Source organism: Heloderma suspectum, chromosome 3 (assembly GCF_057233095.1).
Source record: "Heloderma suspectum isolate Gila_16-S chromosome 3, 16-S_ref, whole genome shotgun sequence".
In the NCBI taxonomy this organism is placed as follows: Eukaryota; Metazoa; Chordata; class Lepidosauria; order Squamata; family Helodermatidae; genus Heloderma; species Heloderma suspectum.
In genome coordinates, this window is record NC_139460.1 from 295,118,510 (window position 1) to 295,135,765 (window position 17,256).

The 17,256-nt window shown below is 43.1% G+C and overlaps 1 protein-coding gene across 8 annotated transcripts in view; it reads left to right on the forward strand.

The window, feature by feature from the left end:
- The window catches only part of MME (membrane metalloendopeptidase), a 127,484-nt gene that overhangs the window by 42,928 nt on the left and 67,300 nt on the right, over positions 1-17,256 (forward strand). For 6 of the 8 annotated variants that reach the window (XM_084847315.1, XM_084847316.1, XM_084847314.1 and 3 more), the window contains 2 exons: positions 5,441-5,610; positions 10,713-10,748. In XM_084847315.1, the coding sequence (XP_084703441.1) occupies positions 5,451-5,610; positions 10,713-10,748 (196 nt within the window). In that variant the 5' untranslated portion in view covers positions 5,441-5,450. Of the gene's footprint in view, positions 1-5,209; positions 5,277-5,440; positions 5,611-10,712; positions 10,749-17,256 lie in introns of those variants that run through there. The other 2 variants (XM_084847313.1, XM_084847319.1) reach the window with 2 other exon arrangements.

Consider the following 17,256-nt stretch of genomic DNA (forward strand, 5'->3'; position numbering starts at 1 on the left):
GGCTTACAACTCCCAGCATACCCCAGCCAGCAAAGCTGGGAGCTGTAGGCCTTTTCTCTGTCTAAACATGCAGAGGACTGCACCCTTAGTGTGTGTGTGTTGCGGGGGAGTCCTTTAGATGGCCAGGTGTATTACTTAAGTTGTGAAGCACACAATTAACTTTTCTTCCCTCCCCATCATTCCGTGCTTCACAGCTGGTTTTACATTTACATTCCTGATATGACAGAGCAAGAAAAGAAAAGGAAAATATTTAAATAAGGGAAGTACAAAAAGATTTCAATAAGGGAAGTACAATCCTATGCTGTCTAAACATGCATAGGATGGAACCTTAATCTTTCTGTCAGAATGAGCCCTGTCCAGGGTATAGGCCCTGCCCTTTCCATCCAGTGCAGAGTGGCCTGCCCCCCCTCCCCCCCGTTCCTCGCCTCAGTTCCTGACAAGGTCTACACAGAAGTTATGCTTGCAGGCACTTGAACGCAAGTAGGACTCTCTGCAAAGAGATGAGGAATCCCAGATTTTAGCATAACTGTGATTGGAAAGCAGCATGTCTCCACCAAACAAAAGGTAGCAGAAAAGACAGGAGTTTGTGCTCTTCCCAACTCTAATTTTGTGTAGGAAATTGTATGCAGGTGTCATAATTTTTATTTTTATTTATGTCATTTATACCCCACCCTTCCACTAAAAAAAAAAAATGGTGCTCGAGGTGGTCAATAGTAATAAAACTACAATTAAAATAAGCTTCACGAAAAAGTATAAAAACAAATAGATTTAAAATGCAATGAAAAAATAAAACAATAAAGGTTACTTTAAAAAGCACTCAGCTCAATAGAACCCATTTCAGAAACAGGCCAGCTTACATATCAGAGGCCTGCTAGAGTAAAAAATGCTTTGAAATGCTGATGGAAGGACAGCAGAGGATTTCATTTTTAAATTCCCAAAGAAAATTTCTGAAATCTATATATTTATTTAGATTTTATCTAAATTTTATACCGCTCCACATCTAAACAGATTCTGGATCAGTGAACAAGAAGAGACAAAATGAACAAAAGATAAAAAGAATGAAACATGATATTAAAATGATGCTTTAAAAAAACATAGTGCCAAGAAAACTGAGGCTGGTTAACCAAAGAAGGCTTCCTGGAAAACAGTTGTTTTCAGGAGGCATCAAAAACAACCCAGTGTTTTTATTATATAACCATCACAAAATACTGTGCAAACTTTCCAGTTCTCCAGAACTCTTCATCACGCATGATGACAGACCAAACAAAAAGTGGGAGGTGGTGTGGTGGCTGATGTTCAACCCACAGAGTCTCCATTTGGTTACAGTCTTAAGATGGAAAGTGGGAACAAATTCCAGTTAGGCTATACCAGATACTGAGATGGTTCCAGGTTGCACCTGGGACCCTCCCAAGGGTTGCTGGGAAAAAGAAAGAAATGGTTATATTTTATATATATACACACACACATATACATATACATATACATACATACATATCTGTTACTCAAAATCCATCCCCACCCTTAGGTGAAGCACACAGGGTAGTATCCTATTGTGCCTGTGCGCTCGTGGGACATACCACTTGCCCAATGGGGTGTCTGCAGTTCTAAAGGCAACCCAAAATGAGCAGGAACACTTGTGTATAGAATGTGGCAGATCAGTGGAGCTCCACTGACTGTTCCAATCTGGAAATTAATGTTTCCGCTGGTTCCCAGGGTTGTTTTTAGAAGCACAAAAGCCCCATTGCACAAGCTCTGGGTCCCATGAATGTAATGGAACTGGTGGAGGCAGAGTGGCCCCATTGGATACTTCCTGCAGGTTCCTTGGTAGGCAAAAACAGAGAAACTAGACCATTATTGACAAGGTTGAGAATAAATGTAGATGGTGTACTAGGTAAGCACACAAATATGCACCAATTCAAAGCACAGCCCATATGCACCCTAGTCAGTGGAGAAGAAATCTTTCCCTAAATAATTGAGCACCTGATTAGGTCTGGGAGTGTCCCTGAGGGGGCAATTTACTGATTTTTGCTGAAACCAGAGCGGTGTTTTGTATGGGGGATTTTGGCTGGAAGTCCAAGGCAGCCTCAGCATTATCTGTAAACTGCATTGTAGGTCTGCCCTGCACAGGGTGGCCATGTGTCCTCTTTTACAAAGGACAGTCCTCTATTTAAAGGGCTGCCAGAGGACCATCATCTATTTGAAGGGATGTCTAGTCCAAGTCTGGTATAAAGATAAAGAACCTTCAGAAGGAAGAGCTGGGTCCTGAAGTGGCCCATCAACAGCACCTGGACAGCAGACTGAGCAAGGCACGCAGGTCACCTGGTCACAGTCTTCCACACTGTGGTGAGATGTACTGTATTTCTATTTCAGTCTTAACAGTTATTTCTAAATTTGCATCTCTACCTACAAATTCCACTTTTTAACTATGTGCTGCATGAAGAAGTGCTTCCCTTGTCTCTCCTGCATTTCCAATCATATCACTTAACTGGATGACCTCAGATTCTAGTATTATGAGGCAGAAAGAAAGCCTTCTCTCTATTCCCTTTTTTCACACCATGCATAATGTTATAGCCTCTACCATGTGCCCCTTACTCACCTTTTTTTTAAAAAAAGAAAATGCCTTAAATATTGTAATCTTTCCTCATAGGGGAGTTGCTCCAGCCTTCTGACCAGCTTGGTTCCCCTTTCTCACGTTTACAGTATCATTTTCCAGCTCCACAGTATCATTTTGAGGTGTGGCAACCAGTATTCCAAGCATGATTGCACCATAGATTTATGTAAAGGCACTACAATTTCAGCAGTTTTATTTTTATCCCTTATCTAATCATCCCTTATGCGGAATTTTCCTTTTTCACAGTTACCACCCACTGGGTGAACACTTTCGTTGAGCTATCCATCACAGCTAAAGATCCCTTTCCTGCTCAGTCCCTGCTGGCTCAGACCTCACCCATAGATTAATGAAGTTGGGATTTTTTGCCCCAACATGCATCACTTTACGTTTCCTTACGATGAACTGCATTTGCCATTGTACTGCCTCTTCCCCCGGTATGGAGAGATCCCTTTGGAGTTCCTCATAATCCCTTTTCATTTTTAAAAACCTAAATAGTTTGGTTTTTGAAATCTGAAAACCTGGCCAACGCCCTGCTCAACCCTAACTCCAGATCATTTATGAACAAGTTAAAAAGTTTCAGTCCTAGTACAGATCCTTGGGGGGACTCACATCTTACATCCCTCCATTGTTAGAACTTTCTACTTCCTGTTCTTTAACTGATCCACAAGAGGCTAGGATTCATTGGCTAGGAGAATGGAAAGCAGGAGCAGCTGTGTTTCTTACTAAACAGCTGTGCAGAAAAGGTGACTGGCCAAGCAGGACAGAACTTTTCATGGACTCACAGAATTAGAAGGGACTTTGGAGAGCATGTGCTCAGTGCCGGATCTACTGCAGCACCCCTGACAAATGGCCATCCAGCCTCTGCTTAAATACCTCCATCAAGGAGCCCCTGCCACCTCCCGAGGCAGTCTGTCCCACCGCTGAACAACTCATACTATTAGGACATTTCTCCTAATGTTTAGCCAAAATCTGCTTCCATGCAATTTTCACCTATTGGTTCTAGCCCCTCTAGAACAACAGAGGACAAGGCTCCTCCATCTTCTGGGTGACACGCCTTCCAAAAAATCTGAAGACTGTGTAATTGTTTTTTCTCCAGGCTCTGTCAACCATCCCACATAGAACTATTCTCACCATCCTGGTCATGGTTTCTCTCCCTCTCTCTCTCTCTCTCTCTCTCTCTCACACACACACACACACACACCATCCTCCAGTTCATCAGTTCTTTAAAATGTCCTTAAAATGTGATGCCCAGAACTGGACATAGTATCGCAGTACATTGCTGTGGTGGTGCCACATCCATGAACCTGGCAAGATGTGGTTGGGGAGGAAGGCTGCTAAACCCCTCCACCTCCAGCTGTTGTTCTGCTCAACATTACCCAGCGTTAGGGTGGCCAGATGTCCTACTTTACAGAGGACAGTCCTCTGTTTTGGAGAGCAGTCAGAGGACAGTCCTCTATTTGAAGGTGTCCCCTATTTGATGGGATGTCCAGTCCAAGCTTGGTTGAAAGTCAAAGATCCATAAAGAAGGAGAGGAGGGGACTTGAAGTTTCCCATCAACAATTTGCACCTGGAGAACAGCAGACTGAGCGGGCACACAGGTCACCTGGTCACAGGCTTCTCCTCTATGATGAGATGAACTGCATTTCTGTTTTAATTTTAGTTATTATTTAACAATGTGTACCTATACATAGAAGTTTGAATATGCAAATGGGATGCAAATTGGTGCCCTCTTTTGTCGTCCTTTTTGGTGATGCATTTCCCCTTTCTTTGGAGATATGTATGTGGCCACCTTATTACCCTCTCGTCTCAGCTGCTTTTATGAATGCTTGTATCTTTTCCATCACAGAGCAAAAAGCAGGTGTGTGTGTGTGTGTGGGGGGGGGGTGAGTTTGATTACATCTGGCTTTGATATATCATTACTTTGATATACTGAGCTGAGTGAGATGAGCACTTGGATGGGGATTCCCCCCCCCCATTCTTCCAAGCTTTGATGTAATTTTGATCATTGCTGTAATTAACTGATGCTGATTTTGATCATTGATGTAATTAACTGATGCTGATTTTGAAGTGATGTTTCTGACATTGCTTTTATTGGCTTTATTTTTCTCTCTCTTATTCCCCCCACACACATTTGTCATTTTCAAGGTGTTTTAAAGTTGTTTGACTGTAATTTGGGCGGAGGGATGGCAATTGAGACACTTTGAGCAGCTATGTGGGTGGGAGGGCAGCATACAAACCGATTCAGACCAATGGTCCAACTAGGTTAGTACTATCTTTCTTTAGCCATTTCTGGCACTGGTTTCATGTGTAAGTCCTGATCCAATTAGAGAGAACTTCTCCCCACCACCACCTTAGGTAATATTGGAGTCTTAAACTCAAGACTTTGATCATTAATTGCTGAAATAATTTCAAAAGTGCCAGAGAAGCAAAATAAAACACTTTTGACCATTGGCAAAGGATCAAAGATTGAAAGGTTAAGTTAATCTTTATTCAAACAGTAAGGACTGCATTTCACTTGCTTGTGAACTCTTGTACCGCAGGAGTGCAATTAAAACAGATATGTTAGCAATAAAACCAAGTTGTTGGCTTGTTTTTGTTCCTTTTTTTAGCCGCTCTGCATGTGTGTAAGAACAGCATTGTTTTGCGGATTATAAGTGGCAAAATAGTATGTCAATTTACTGTCATGACTAACAGCTTTTGTCTCTTCTTTTTTAAAAACACACACTAATATTTCCTGTTCCTCGTTGGAAAAAAAGTGTTCTAGCTAGGTAGGAGGAACTTAAGAATTTCCATTCTTTTAGAATTTCAATAACCCTGCTTTCTTTCCAGACTCTAGGTTATGGGCAAGTCAGAAAGTCAGATGGATATAACTGAAATGAACTCTCCGAAACAAAAGAAAAAACTGCGATGGAGTGCACTGGAAATAGGGCTTGCTGTTGTAGCAATTCTCCTTGCTATTGTGGCCATCACCATGATCATTTTGTATGCAACCTATGATGGTAAGTAGGAGCTTACTAAACTATAATTTTACTAGTAAAAGTTCTTTCAAAAATATGTAGCTCTAGGGGAGAGTGAATGCTGGCATGAAGTATAATCACACTGAAAAGGGGTTGATTATAATACCATGGTAAAATATTGTAGTACATCTGAACTTGTTAGCTGGACCGCTGCTGAAATGTTAGCTACTGAACCAGAAAGCAGCCCCGTTTTTCTTTTGAAGCAACTTGGTTTTAATTTGCTAAAAAGTTGAATCATGCTTTTTACAATAACAATATGCATAAAACTTCCTGACTGATAGAACTCTGTTTGGGAATGGCTTCTCTTAGATACCTTATTAGGATTCCACAGTCAACAGGAATGCAAAAAAAAGGGGGGGGGAAGCATCTGCTGATTGATTTGTGATCATGGTTACGCTCACCCCATTTCTCTGAGTGGTGAAAAGTTCCAGGGGCACAGCACCTACCCCAGTTTGGTTTCCTTTGGAAGTACATCACTGGAGGCTTATTGGTGTTTTGCAGTATCAGCGTTTATTTATAAATATACTGATTGAGCTTGGGTGGAAGCACACAGCTTAAACTAGCCTTCCCCAACCTGGTACCCTCCAGTTGCTTTGGACTACAACTCCCAGAATTCCTGACTATTGTCCAAGCTGGCTGGGGCTGATGGGTGTGGAAGTCTAAGATATCTGGAAGGTTGCTAGGTTAGGGAAATCTGGCTGAAATACTCCAAATTTTACTGTCCCACATCAGATCTCCAGAGAGAAGAAGCCCACCCCCCCAGCTTGCTCTCTCCTTGTCTCTCTCTCCATATCTCACTCAATAACTGCAAACTGTCTTTCCAATTGCTTCTGCTGTTTTCCACTCACTCCTAGCTTGCCTCCTCTCTCTTGTTGGAGTGGGGTGGGGTTGGAGGAATAAGTCAGGGTCATATTTTCCAGCCATCTCCTAGCCTTGTTGTCTGACAAATTTGCCACTGGTTATTAAGAAATATTTGCAGTCATTTTGGCCCCAGTAACACTTTCCTGTCCAACTCCAACTCCCACTCCCCAAACTCACTACACCAGGGATAGGTAGAAGCTAGATCTCCTGATGTTTTGAACTTCCGAATCCTAGACGCCCTTGCCACCATGGCCAATAGACAAGAATGCTAGGATTTGAAGTCCAGAACCTACTTTTAGACCTACTTTCTGCCCACCCCTGCACTACATACCCCTCCCATTTTTTTTTTAAAGTACAGCACCTTTTCGTGTGAAAGACATACATGAACAGGTTAAAAATGTCATTACATGATCAGTGAAATCAATTAGTGAAATGAAAACACAAAGTTACATAGTAATTTCCCCTTTCTCCTGTACAAACTGTTCCCTTTTTGCAGTTTTTATCCACATCTCAGTTTTTAGGCAAGATTATAATAGTGTCAAAATACCTTCAGATTTCTATCTTCTTCTTTTGGAGTGCTCACAGACAAAAGTTAGATTTTTTTTCTCAATCCTAACAATTTACCATTAATCAAAACTAAGCAAATTATTAAGAGTATGAATTACACTATCATGGTTAAGGGAGGGGAAAAAAACAAATGAGTTTTACCTTGTGACACCAGAGCTGCATTACAGAAAGGGGTATTCATCTGTGGAATTTTCTATTCCCTTTTCTTGCAAATTGCTTCTGTTACTGCAGCACCATAAGTCATCAAACCTTTTCCCTCACCATCCCAAAACGGAGACCCAGAACAAAATCTCAGCTTTTACCATCCCATGCAAAATTGCATCTCCCTACTTATCCTAAACCTTTCTGACCCCCTTCTGTAGAGACATTTTCAGAACAATGCTTCCAAATAAGAAACACAAATCTTAGAAATCAATAAACAAAGTACCCCCTCCCCACCCATACACACACACACACACACACACACACAAAGCCTCTCTCTCTCTCTCTCTCTCTCTCTCTGAGTGGCGCTTTGTCTCAGGGGTCTATGATGATCCATACCTGGGGTGATTTCTGCTGCTGGGCAAAGGACCTCCAGCTACAAATCTGTGAAGGCCAAATGAAACTTCCAGCCACATTGCCTCTCACTGGAAAGTTGTAGAAAGGATTCCTCTTGATGCTTTGGAATGGTTTCCTCTGCCAACCCAATTTACACCCTGATCTGAACTGCATACCTAAGTTCAGCCAAAGGTCTTTTTCTCAGGGGATATTCTTCATGCTGGGCTAGCCCAGTCACTTTGGTGACAAGAAATTTCCCACCCCTATCACTACTCATCTTCCCAGTAGGATGTAGGATGGCTGTTTGCGCATCACCCAAGGAAATGTATCATCAAAAAAAGAGGGAGCCAATTTGCATAACATTTGCATATGAAGAGACAGACAGACAGACAGACAGGCAAATTTAGAAATAATAGCTATATTTTAAATAGGAATGCAATATATCTCAGCTTATTAGAGAAGACTAACTAGGTCGCCTGCATTCAGTCTGCCATCCAGGTGCTCACTGTGGGTGGATAACTTCAAGTCCTCTTCTCTCCCTTCTTGTGGTTCTCTGACTTTAAACCAGACTTAGACTTCTTCAAAGAGCTGATACTTTCAAATAGAGGACTGTCCTCTGCCAGCTTTCCAAAACAGAGAACTGTCAAGTGGGAAACCTGGCCACCCTATAACTTTCCAATTTCTCTCCCCGCACCCTCCAGCTCACAGGCTTCGGGCTTCTTTCCACAGTTCAGGCTTGCCTTTTGGGCGCACTAGCTATGGTAGCCTCAGCCCACTGACCAATGACTTCATGGAGCAAGAAGTAACTGAGGGAGTTTTCCTCCCCTGTGTGTCCAGGCAGTAGCTGCTCCTCTTCCACACACACGTCCTGCTTTTCATCCTTCACCTTTCCTTTCATGGGTGCACCTAAGTTGACGGAAACTATAAGCATTTCCTCACTGCTAGGCAGTAGCTATCTCCATGGCGTTCACCTCCATCCTGGGTTGCACTTTCTCCTGCTCCAACTTTCAGCTGGTCCAAAATAGGGCAGCAAGACTGTTAACAGGGACTGGCCAATGAGCTCACAGTACTTTTTCAGTTGCACTGGCTGCCAGTCCATTTCCGGGCCTGATTCAAAGTGCTGGTATTAACATTCAAAGCCCTTAATGGCTTGGGGCCAGGTGATCTGAAGGATTGCCTCCTCCCATATGTGCCTGCCCAGACCTTAAGATCATCTTCAGAGGCCCTTCTCTGTGAGCCCCTGCCAAAGGAAGTGAGGCGGATGGCTACTAGGAGGAGGCCTTTCTCTGCTGTGGCACCCCGGTTGTGGAATGAGCTCCCTAGTGAGGTTCGCCTGGCACCTACATTGTATTCTTTCCAGCGCCAGGTACCTTTTTATTTTCCCAGGCATTTTAACATTTTAGCTGTTTAGACTTTTAGCTTTGCTGTTTTAAATCTGTATTTTAAATCCCTGCATTGCTGCTAAGTTTTATTCTGGTTTTATTCTGGTTGTATTGTTTGCTGTGGTTTTAATATTTTATATATTTTGTATTGTTTTATTGTGTGCTCTTTGGTTTTAATTTTTGTGGACTGCCCAGAGAGCTCCAGCTATTGGGTGGTATAGAAATAAATAATAAACATGCAAACAAACTTCTGCCCATGCTTTCCCCATTCCTGGAGCTTCTCCTCTCACTCCTTTCTCTCACCAGAGCTGCCATGTGCTTGGACAGACTAACATTCCAGTCCTTAGTAAGAACACCTTTAAGTTATATGTATGTTGCTATGAACTTAAGAACAAAAGAAGAGCCCTTCTGGATCAGAACAAAGGCCTGTCTAGTCCAACATTCAGCTCCCACAGTGGCCAGCCAGATCCCATGAGTAGACCACAAGCAAGACATGAGAGCAATAGCACCTTCTTACTCTATGTTTCCCAGCAACTGGTATTCGATAGCACTCTGCTTCTGATTGTGGAAGTAACATGTGAATATAAGAACATAAGAAGAGCCATGCTGGATCAGACCACTCAGGATTCTGTTCACACAGTGGCCAACCAGCTGTCAACCAGAAACCCACAAGCAGGACATGAGTGCAACAGCACCCTCCCACCCATGATCCCCTATGGGTGCCCTACCCCTACGTACGTAGGCTTGTTGCCTGTGGTACTGGAGGTAGCACATAGCCATCAAGACTAGTAGCCACTGATAGCCCTTTCCTCCAGGAATTTGTCTAACCCCCTTTTAAAGCCATTGAAGTTAGTGGCCATCTTGTGGTAGTGACTCCCATAGTTTCAATGTGAAGAAGTACTTCCTTTTATTCATCCTGATTTTTTCACCATTCAGTTTCATTGGATGATCCCATTATGAGAGAGAGAAAGAGAGAGAGAGAGAGAGAGAGAGAGAGAGCTCTTCCTGCCCACTTTCTCCTCACCATCCATGATTGTATACATTATTTTTGTACACGTATATAATTTTGTACATTAAGGAAGCAATCCTATGGCCATTAAATGCTGTCTAGAGGGCCATAGAATATGCTCATTTCCAGGAACCAACCTCAGAGCCCACGCTCCGAGGTGGGTTCCCCGAAAACTAACCTCCCCCCTCTTCCGCGCTGCCTTAGAGGCAGCACAGAGAAGCCCTGTCCTCCACATTCAGAAGAGGAGCACAGAGCGACTGAAAAGGGGCGAGGCTGGGGGCATTCCAGGGTGGGGAGAGCGGAGCAGCCCGTATCATATGGCAGCTTTCTCTCCTGGTCGCCCCCCCCCCCTGCACAGCTAGACAGCCGAAAATGGCTGTCTAGCGAAAAATAGCAGGGCAGGAGAGGCGCGGAGGGAATGATCCCCCTGTGCCTCTCCTGCCTTGCTTTGGATAGGTGGTCACCTCCGAGTTCAGAGGTGGCCACCTATCTTGATAGGATTGCGCCCTAAATGTACAATCATATTTAGTCAGAAAAAAGTCCTGCAAGTCCCAGCATTCCCCCCCAGCACTTTTTTCTATAGGGGTTTTCTGTCTAAACATGCTTAGGGTTGTGCCCTAAAGTGATATATACTGTAACTGAAGCTCAAAATTTTAAGCACCAAGATGTAGATCTACCCTGGAAAATAATTAATAATATATACATGTCCTCTCATCTCTTTTTTTCAGATGGTGTTTGTAAAACGTCTGATTGTATAAAATCAGGTAAGGTTTATATAGCTTTTGTATAAGTATAATAAATAATATATACAATAAATTCACTATTTATTATAGTAAATAATGGTATATTATTTACTATAATATATTCATGTGGGTTTCTGGATGTAATCTATCTCAAAGACATATGCACAAAGGGGCTTTGTGTTTATATTTCTTGAACAGCATCCTTCCCCACCCTACCCCACACACCCCATTCTATATGGCAAACTGCTTTTAATATTGAGAGATACATTATTGCACTAGCAGCAGCAGATATGGGAGACAATGGATTACAAGTAACTGATGGGTACTTTTCTTCTAAGTCAGGAGTCGATGTGTTACCCACCAAGAAAAACTTTTGTAGGTGGGCTCCTTTAGATTAAAACAACAACAATGGGACTGACTCTCTGTTTTAGAATATCAATTTAGCAGGGTCTTTCTCAGGCATCTCAGGGTTTGTATGGCCCATCGTCTTAACCGATTTCTGCAAATACAGAGCCTTGTGATGAGATATTAATAGATTCCCCACAAACAGTCTGGCTCAATCCATGACATAGCTCTATATAATACCTAAAGCAACAGGAAGTGGTATTGGTGATTCAGGACCTGCACTTTTTTCCACTTCTGAGTTAGTGCTGAAACTAAGTCACATTTATAGCATGGCATGCTCACTCCACGATGTAGCAATATACCCAGACTGTGCTGTGTGAGATGTTTTGTAATACATAATATCAGTGTTTCAGTCTCCAGGTTCTTCTTCCCTTCTGAATGATTGTCAATCAGTAATTGTCTCCAGAGGGGCTCAGGGCACCGCTTGCAAGCATGTGCTGCCTGCAGCCCAGGTCTGGCCAGCCCACAATGCCATGTTCAGGAGAATCCTTCTCAAAATGACAGTGCTGATCACCCTTAGCTAAGCTTCATCCTCCATTCCCAATAGTTCTGGAAGCAATTGGGTCGCTGAGGACTGAGATAAAAGGCAGCATTATTCACCAGAGCTTTTGAAAGTCATGAATAGTGCCTGTCCTTCTGGCGATTTGTCAGGAGGTCCTGTAAAAGGGGGCAACTGTGTTTGCCCACTGTGCAGCAGCAGCCCTCACTCTGAATGGGTGTCAGAGATGATAAAAGAGAACGTGTCCACATTGCCAACACAACCTGGCCAATGCTCCAAGGGTAAGTGATGAAGTCGCTGCAAAGCAATGCAGCATGGCAGGACAGGGAGTATCAGCTGAGTTGCTTTGACAACATGAACACATTCCCTCCTCACCACCCATTCAGGGTGAGGACAATATGATTAGCTTTGTTTGGTCTCAGTGATGTAGCCAACCCTGATTGGCTATGTATGGTGTCACAATGTCATACGTTCATTACATGACTGGCTGGGATCAAGTAGTGGAGGAGAAAGAAAATGGCAGCAAAGCAGATGAGGGCCACAAACAGGTGTGAAGTTATCCACACTGACTCAAAGATGAGAGTTCCCTGAGAACTTTTGGCCCATGGCAAAAGCCTCTCTCCTGGAAAATGTTGGTATGTGGTTTGTTTTAAATGAGACCAGTCATTTCTCTTGTCACTAGTCCAGGCTGTTATGAGGTATGTGCGTGTTTTCACACTCTCATAATGGGCTATTATAAATTTGTGTAAACATCTTTAGATTCTTTTATGAAATATAACCACTTGCTCACCTGTGCAATCAATTAATTTTCTCCTGCCTCATGCTTCCTTGCATTGATTGACACAGACAAGGGAAAAAGTAGTCCAGGAGAATACACAAAACCTCCTGCAATATTTAAAAGTAAATTATACAAGGCTGTCAAAATTCATGGCATGGCACTGGGTGCACATAGCAGGAAGATTGGCAGAAGAGATCTTTCACGTCCTAAGGTGTCCAAGGCTGGCTTTCCCTCTGCTCTCATACTGAACGGGTGTTTTCTGTCCATAATTGGTCCAATAGAGCAAAAAGAAGTACAGATGATAGTGAATTCTAATTTGTGTGAACAGAGACAGCAGCAAACCTAGATCTTGAAGGTCAAAGGTTGCATCATTTGCTACCTGATTTCCATGAGTCAATGGGGAGGAGCTGTGCCCGGTAACATTCAGCATACTATTTTTTATTTTTAGTATTTTCCCTGTCAGGATAGCTAGTTTACCTGAGAAAGTTCACTACTGTTCAATGTACATTAATCTAGATGAGGGCTGTAGGCTGATTAACAGTGAAATCCTGTATGCATCAGCCCTGATGTAAGCACCATTGAGCTCAATGGAACTTACTTCCAGGTAGGGTTGCAGCCTAAAGCATTTTTTGTTGTTTAATCATCTTCCTTTTACATATTAATAAAATATCATTAAATGTTCATATTACCAAAACATCAACGCACTCTCTGATATTGAAGAAAGTGATTATTAAAATATTTATGAAATTTACAGTTTAATAAACAAAAGCTAACACTCACTGACTGCTTCAAACTAGTTACAGCTTGCAATAATGGTAATCTAGGTATCGAAAGTGAGTTCCATTCTCTTGGAACCAGCACAATTGAAGCCATTAACAATGAATTAGATAAATTAAATGCTGCCAAAACCACACAGCATTTGCTGAGTAATGATTTTTTTTTTTTTAAGCTGACCAAGGCAGTACACCAGGTATTCAGATTGGTCTCCATCTTCTGCACTTCTGCATTTATGGGGATTTAAATTGGCTTTAAAAAAAATAGCAGCTTACTTTGCAAATAGGCCCATTGAAGACTATCAGACCACAGATGTGAGCAAATGTTCCTCCAGTTAAGATTCTTAACTTTCCCACTGTAGTGAACTCAGGTGCTTGAGTGCCTATTGGGCTCAAAGCAAAACCAAAAATAAAGCAATGATTTCTACATACTTGGGGGATTCCCTAAGTATCCAAAATATATACCTTTATCAATTGAAAGAAGAAGACATAGTTTGATAAGGAAACTGTGAGTTTCCAGGACTTACAGAATGTTGAGCCTATAGAGATAAGAAAAATAGAGTAACTCACCCTATTATCTGGAGATGGAATATCCAGATTCATACTGGATGCTAGAAGACAGAAACTCCTATCTTTATTAAGCCATTTATCTGGGATGTGGAAAGACAGACTCCTGCCCAATCACAGCTATGCTGACGTCCTGGATTTCTCCATTTATTTCTGGGGGTAGCTCTCATTTCTATCCCAAGGGAAGGAAAGGGGGTTCTAACATTGTGTGCACTTGTAAAGCCCACTGAACACAGTAGGACTTTCTTCTGAGTAAGCATGCATAGGATTGGACCACAACCACTTGCAGACTCTGGGTGCTTCCTGAAGAGGCTTTTATCCTGCAATCAAAGGCTCTTTGGGACATGATGCTAATACAGGGATAGTTAGACTCTTTGGGACACTATCCTAACACATTCGCATCCAGCCCGCAAGCTGCTTCTGCTGTTATCTCCAGTCAGTGATTGGACAGAAGAGGGTATTTAAAGGCAATTACACTTTAAATGGGGCCGCGGTGGCTTAGTGGTTAAGACGCTGAACTGCAGACCGGAAGGTAGGACAGCAGTTCGAGACCCGAGTGCTGCGTGATGGAGTGAGCTCCCGTCTTCAGTCCCAGCTTCTGCCAACCTAGCAGTTAGAAAGCAAGAAATTGCAAGTAGATAAATAGGTACTGCTTCAGCGGGAAAGGTAACAGCGTTCTGTGCACCTCGGTGTTCAGTCATGCCGGCCACATGACCACGGAAGCGTCTTCGGACAGCGCTGGCTCTTCGGCTTAGAAATGGAAATGAGCACCACACCCTAGAGTCAGACACGACTGGTTGGGGACACCTTTACCTTACCTTTTACCTTTTTACACTTTAAATACCCTGCATAGAATTGATTGGTGCTTTTGCAGGGAGGAGAGCTGTTGCATCGGGCTTGCTGCTGGGGATACATGCTTAGAACTGCACTACGCTTTGCAGGCCTGAAAAGTGTTGCGCTGGGGCTTACTCCTGAGCAGACTGGCTTAGAAATGCACTGTGTTTTGTATGCTTGGTGGGGAAATACCAAGTTGCCTTGAGTGCCATTTGCTTGATGGAAAGGTGGGGTTCAAATCAAATCAATAAATAAAATGTCCAGATTTGGTAAGAAATCGCATCTGTCCTTGGCCATGCCCTAGGCACAGCCCACTGCTGGAATGTGGCCCCCTGTGATCCTTCCAAAATTGGAATTTGGCCCCTGGGCCGAAAAAATTGCCACTTCAGTGCTAAAAATTTTGGTCACAGAGTAAAGGTGTTATTTAGTAGCACTGAGAACTAGGTGGCTGAAAAGATGAAGAGGGCTGCATTCTTACCTCCCTGTTCCAGGAATGCCATTTCTCTCAATTCACGCTGGCAAGCATTGTGGAAGGAACAAGTCAGTAAACAGACCCCCAGGTCTACTAACCACACAAAGTGTGAGTCCTTGTTTTCAGGTGCACTTTTCACCTCGCTGGATGAAGCTGCTAACACTCAAAGCAACACTGGGGCCAGAAGAATTCCCAAGAGAAAGAAGAAGAAAAAACTAGACAAAGGAATTAGACATTAGGATCATCCCAGGACAATCACTGTATTTGTGGCTGTCATTCGCATGATCAGCAGTAATGGAAGGAAACTAAGACACAGGAATTGTGTAATTTTTATTGTTTACTATTTTAAAATAAGCTTAAACCAGATGTTGTGGACAGCGAGAGGAATGTTGTTCTACGCTGAGCAATCACAATATGAGAATGAGATCACTGAAGCTGTCAGGAACTCTACCTAGAAATGTGAAAGGTAGTGCGGGGGGATTAGAACTTGTTAGGGAGGCATGCTCACACAGAGAGACAGAGAGAGAGACGGGTGTTTGTTTTTCCTGATATCCATTTAGAAAAAGTGAAATTGAAAAGGAAGTATAGATGTATTCCTCAGGGCCTGCCCTGCCATTAGGAAAAGTGAGACAGCTCAGTGTCATGAAAGGGCAGCAGAGTTAGTTAGTTTAATATGCTATTATTGTACTTTTACTGCCAGGGATGGTGAGGGTTGTTTGTGTGATTTTCTGCCTCATGTGCCAAAGTAACGTCACTGGCTTTGAGTGTTGTGCACTTTGTTGTGTGTGAGTGTGTGGGGGGCATTTGCTGCTCCACCTCGGGCAGGAAAATGTTTTGGGATAGCCCTGGTACTAAGGTGGCCAGGTATCCTAGTTTATATTGGACAGTCCAGTTCTCTTTTGGAGAACTTGCCGAGGAAAGTCCTCTATTTGAAGGTGTCATCTATTTTAAGAGGTGTCCAGTCCAAGACTGATTTAGTCAAAGAACCATAAGGCGGGAGAGCAGCAAGGGCCCTGAAGTTGCCCATCAGCTGTTAGCACCTGCACAGCAGGCTGAGCAGCAGGACTAGGTCACCTAGTCCATCTTCCACACTATGAGATGTCTTGTATGTCTCCTTAAAGAAGTTATTACCTCTGAATATGCACCTATACATATAGATTGGCATGTGCAAATGTTATGAGCATTGGTGTCCTCTTTTGGCCTGTTTTTTGGTGATGCATAAGTGGCCACCCTCCTCTGCTTCTAAAGCAGCTTGCCTTCTCTCCCTTCCAGTCTTGCAACCTACTTTGTCCCTTACTTCCATCCTCTTTTGCCACTGTGTGCCTCTTGCCATCTTTCATCCCTTCACAGTCTCCAATCTGCAATCTTTCTCCTTTCTTTCTTCTTTGAAGCCCAGTCAGCTCTCCTCCTACGCCTAGGATTCCCTGGCATGATAAATTTGTGTCTGAGTTGTACCAGACTGCACAACTCATAGGAAGAGCTGCTTTCCCTCCCTCCCTCCCTCTCGTTCTCTCTCTCTCTCTCTCTCTCTCTCTCTCACACACACACACACACACACACACACATTCTTTCACATAGAAAACTAGCATGTCAGAGGAAGATGAGGCTAGAACCCATGCCTCCAAATTCTAGTTTTCTATGCAGAGGGAATTTTTTGTATGGAAGAGTATGTCATGAGCCATACAAGAGCCAGTCATGTATCTCCCACCTGCAATCTGAGGCAGTACAGTCCAGATTCAGTAAGAAGCAGGGCCGACATATTGGCCCCATCTCTCTCTCTTTAGCTCCTCCAAGCTCCTAAATCTAGTTGTCCATGGAAACAATTCTGAACTCCCAGGAGAGGCAAATGAGCAGCCATTGGTTGCTGCAGACCTCCCTCTCCTCCAGCAGAGAGGGAGGTCCACCACCAGAGGTTGAGAGGCCATTTGTCCTCTTTTTCAGAGGGCAGTCCTCTAGTTGAAGTGCTGCCAGAAGACCATCCTCTATTGGAAGGTGTCCTCTCTTTAAAGGCTGTCCTGTCCAATTCTGGTTTAAAGATAATGAACCCTAAGAACTGTTGCCCATCCACAGTTAGCACCTAAAGAGCAGATGGAACAGGCAGGCACCTGTTCACGTTCTTCCACACTATGGTCAGATGTATTGTATTTCTATTTAATTTCTAGTAATTACTTCTAAATTTGTATTTATACCTATGAATTAGC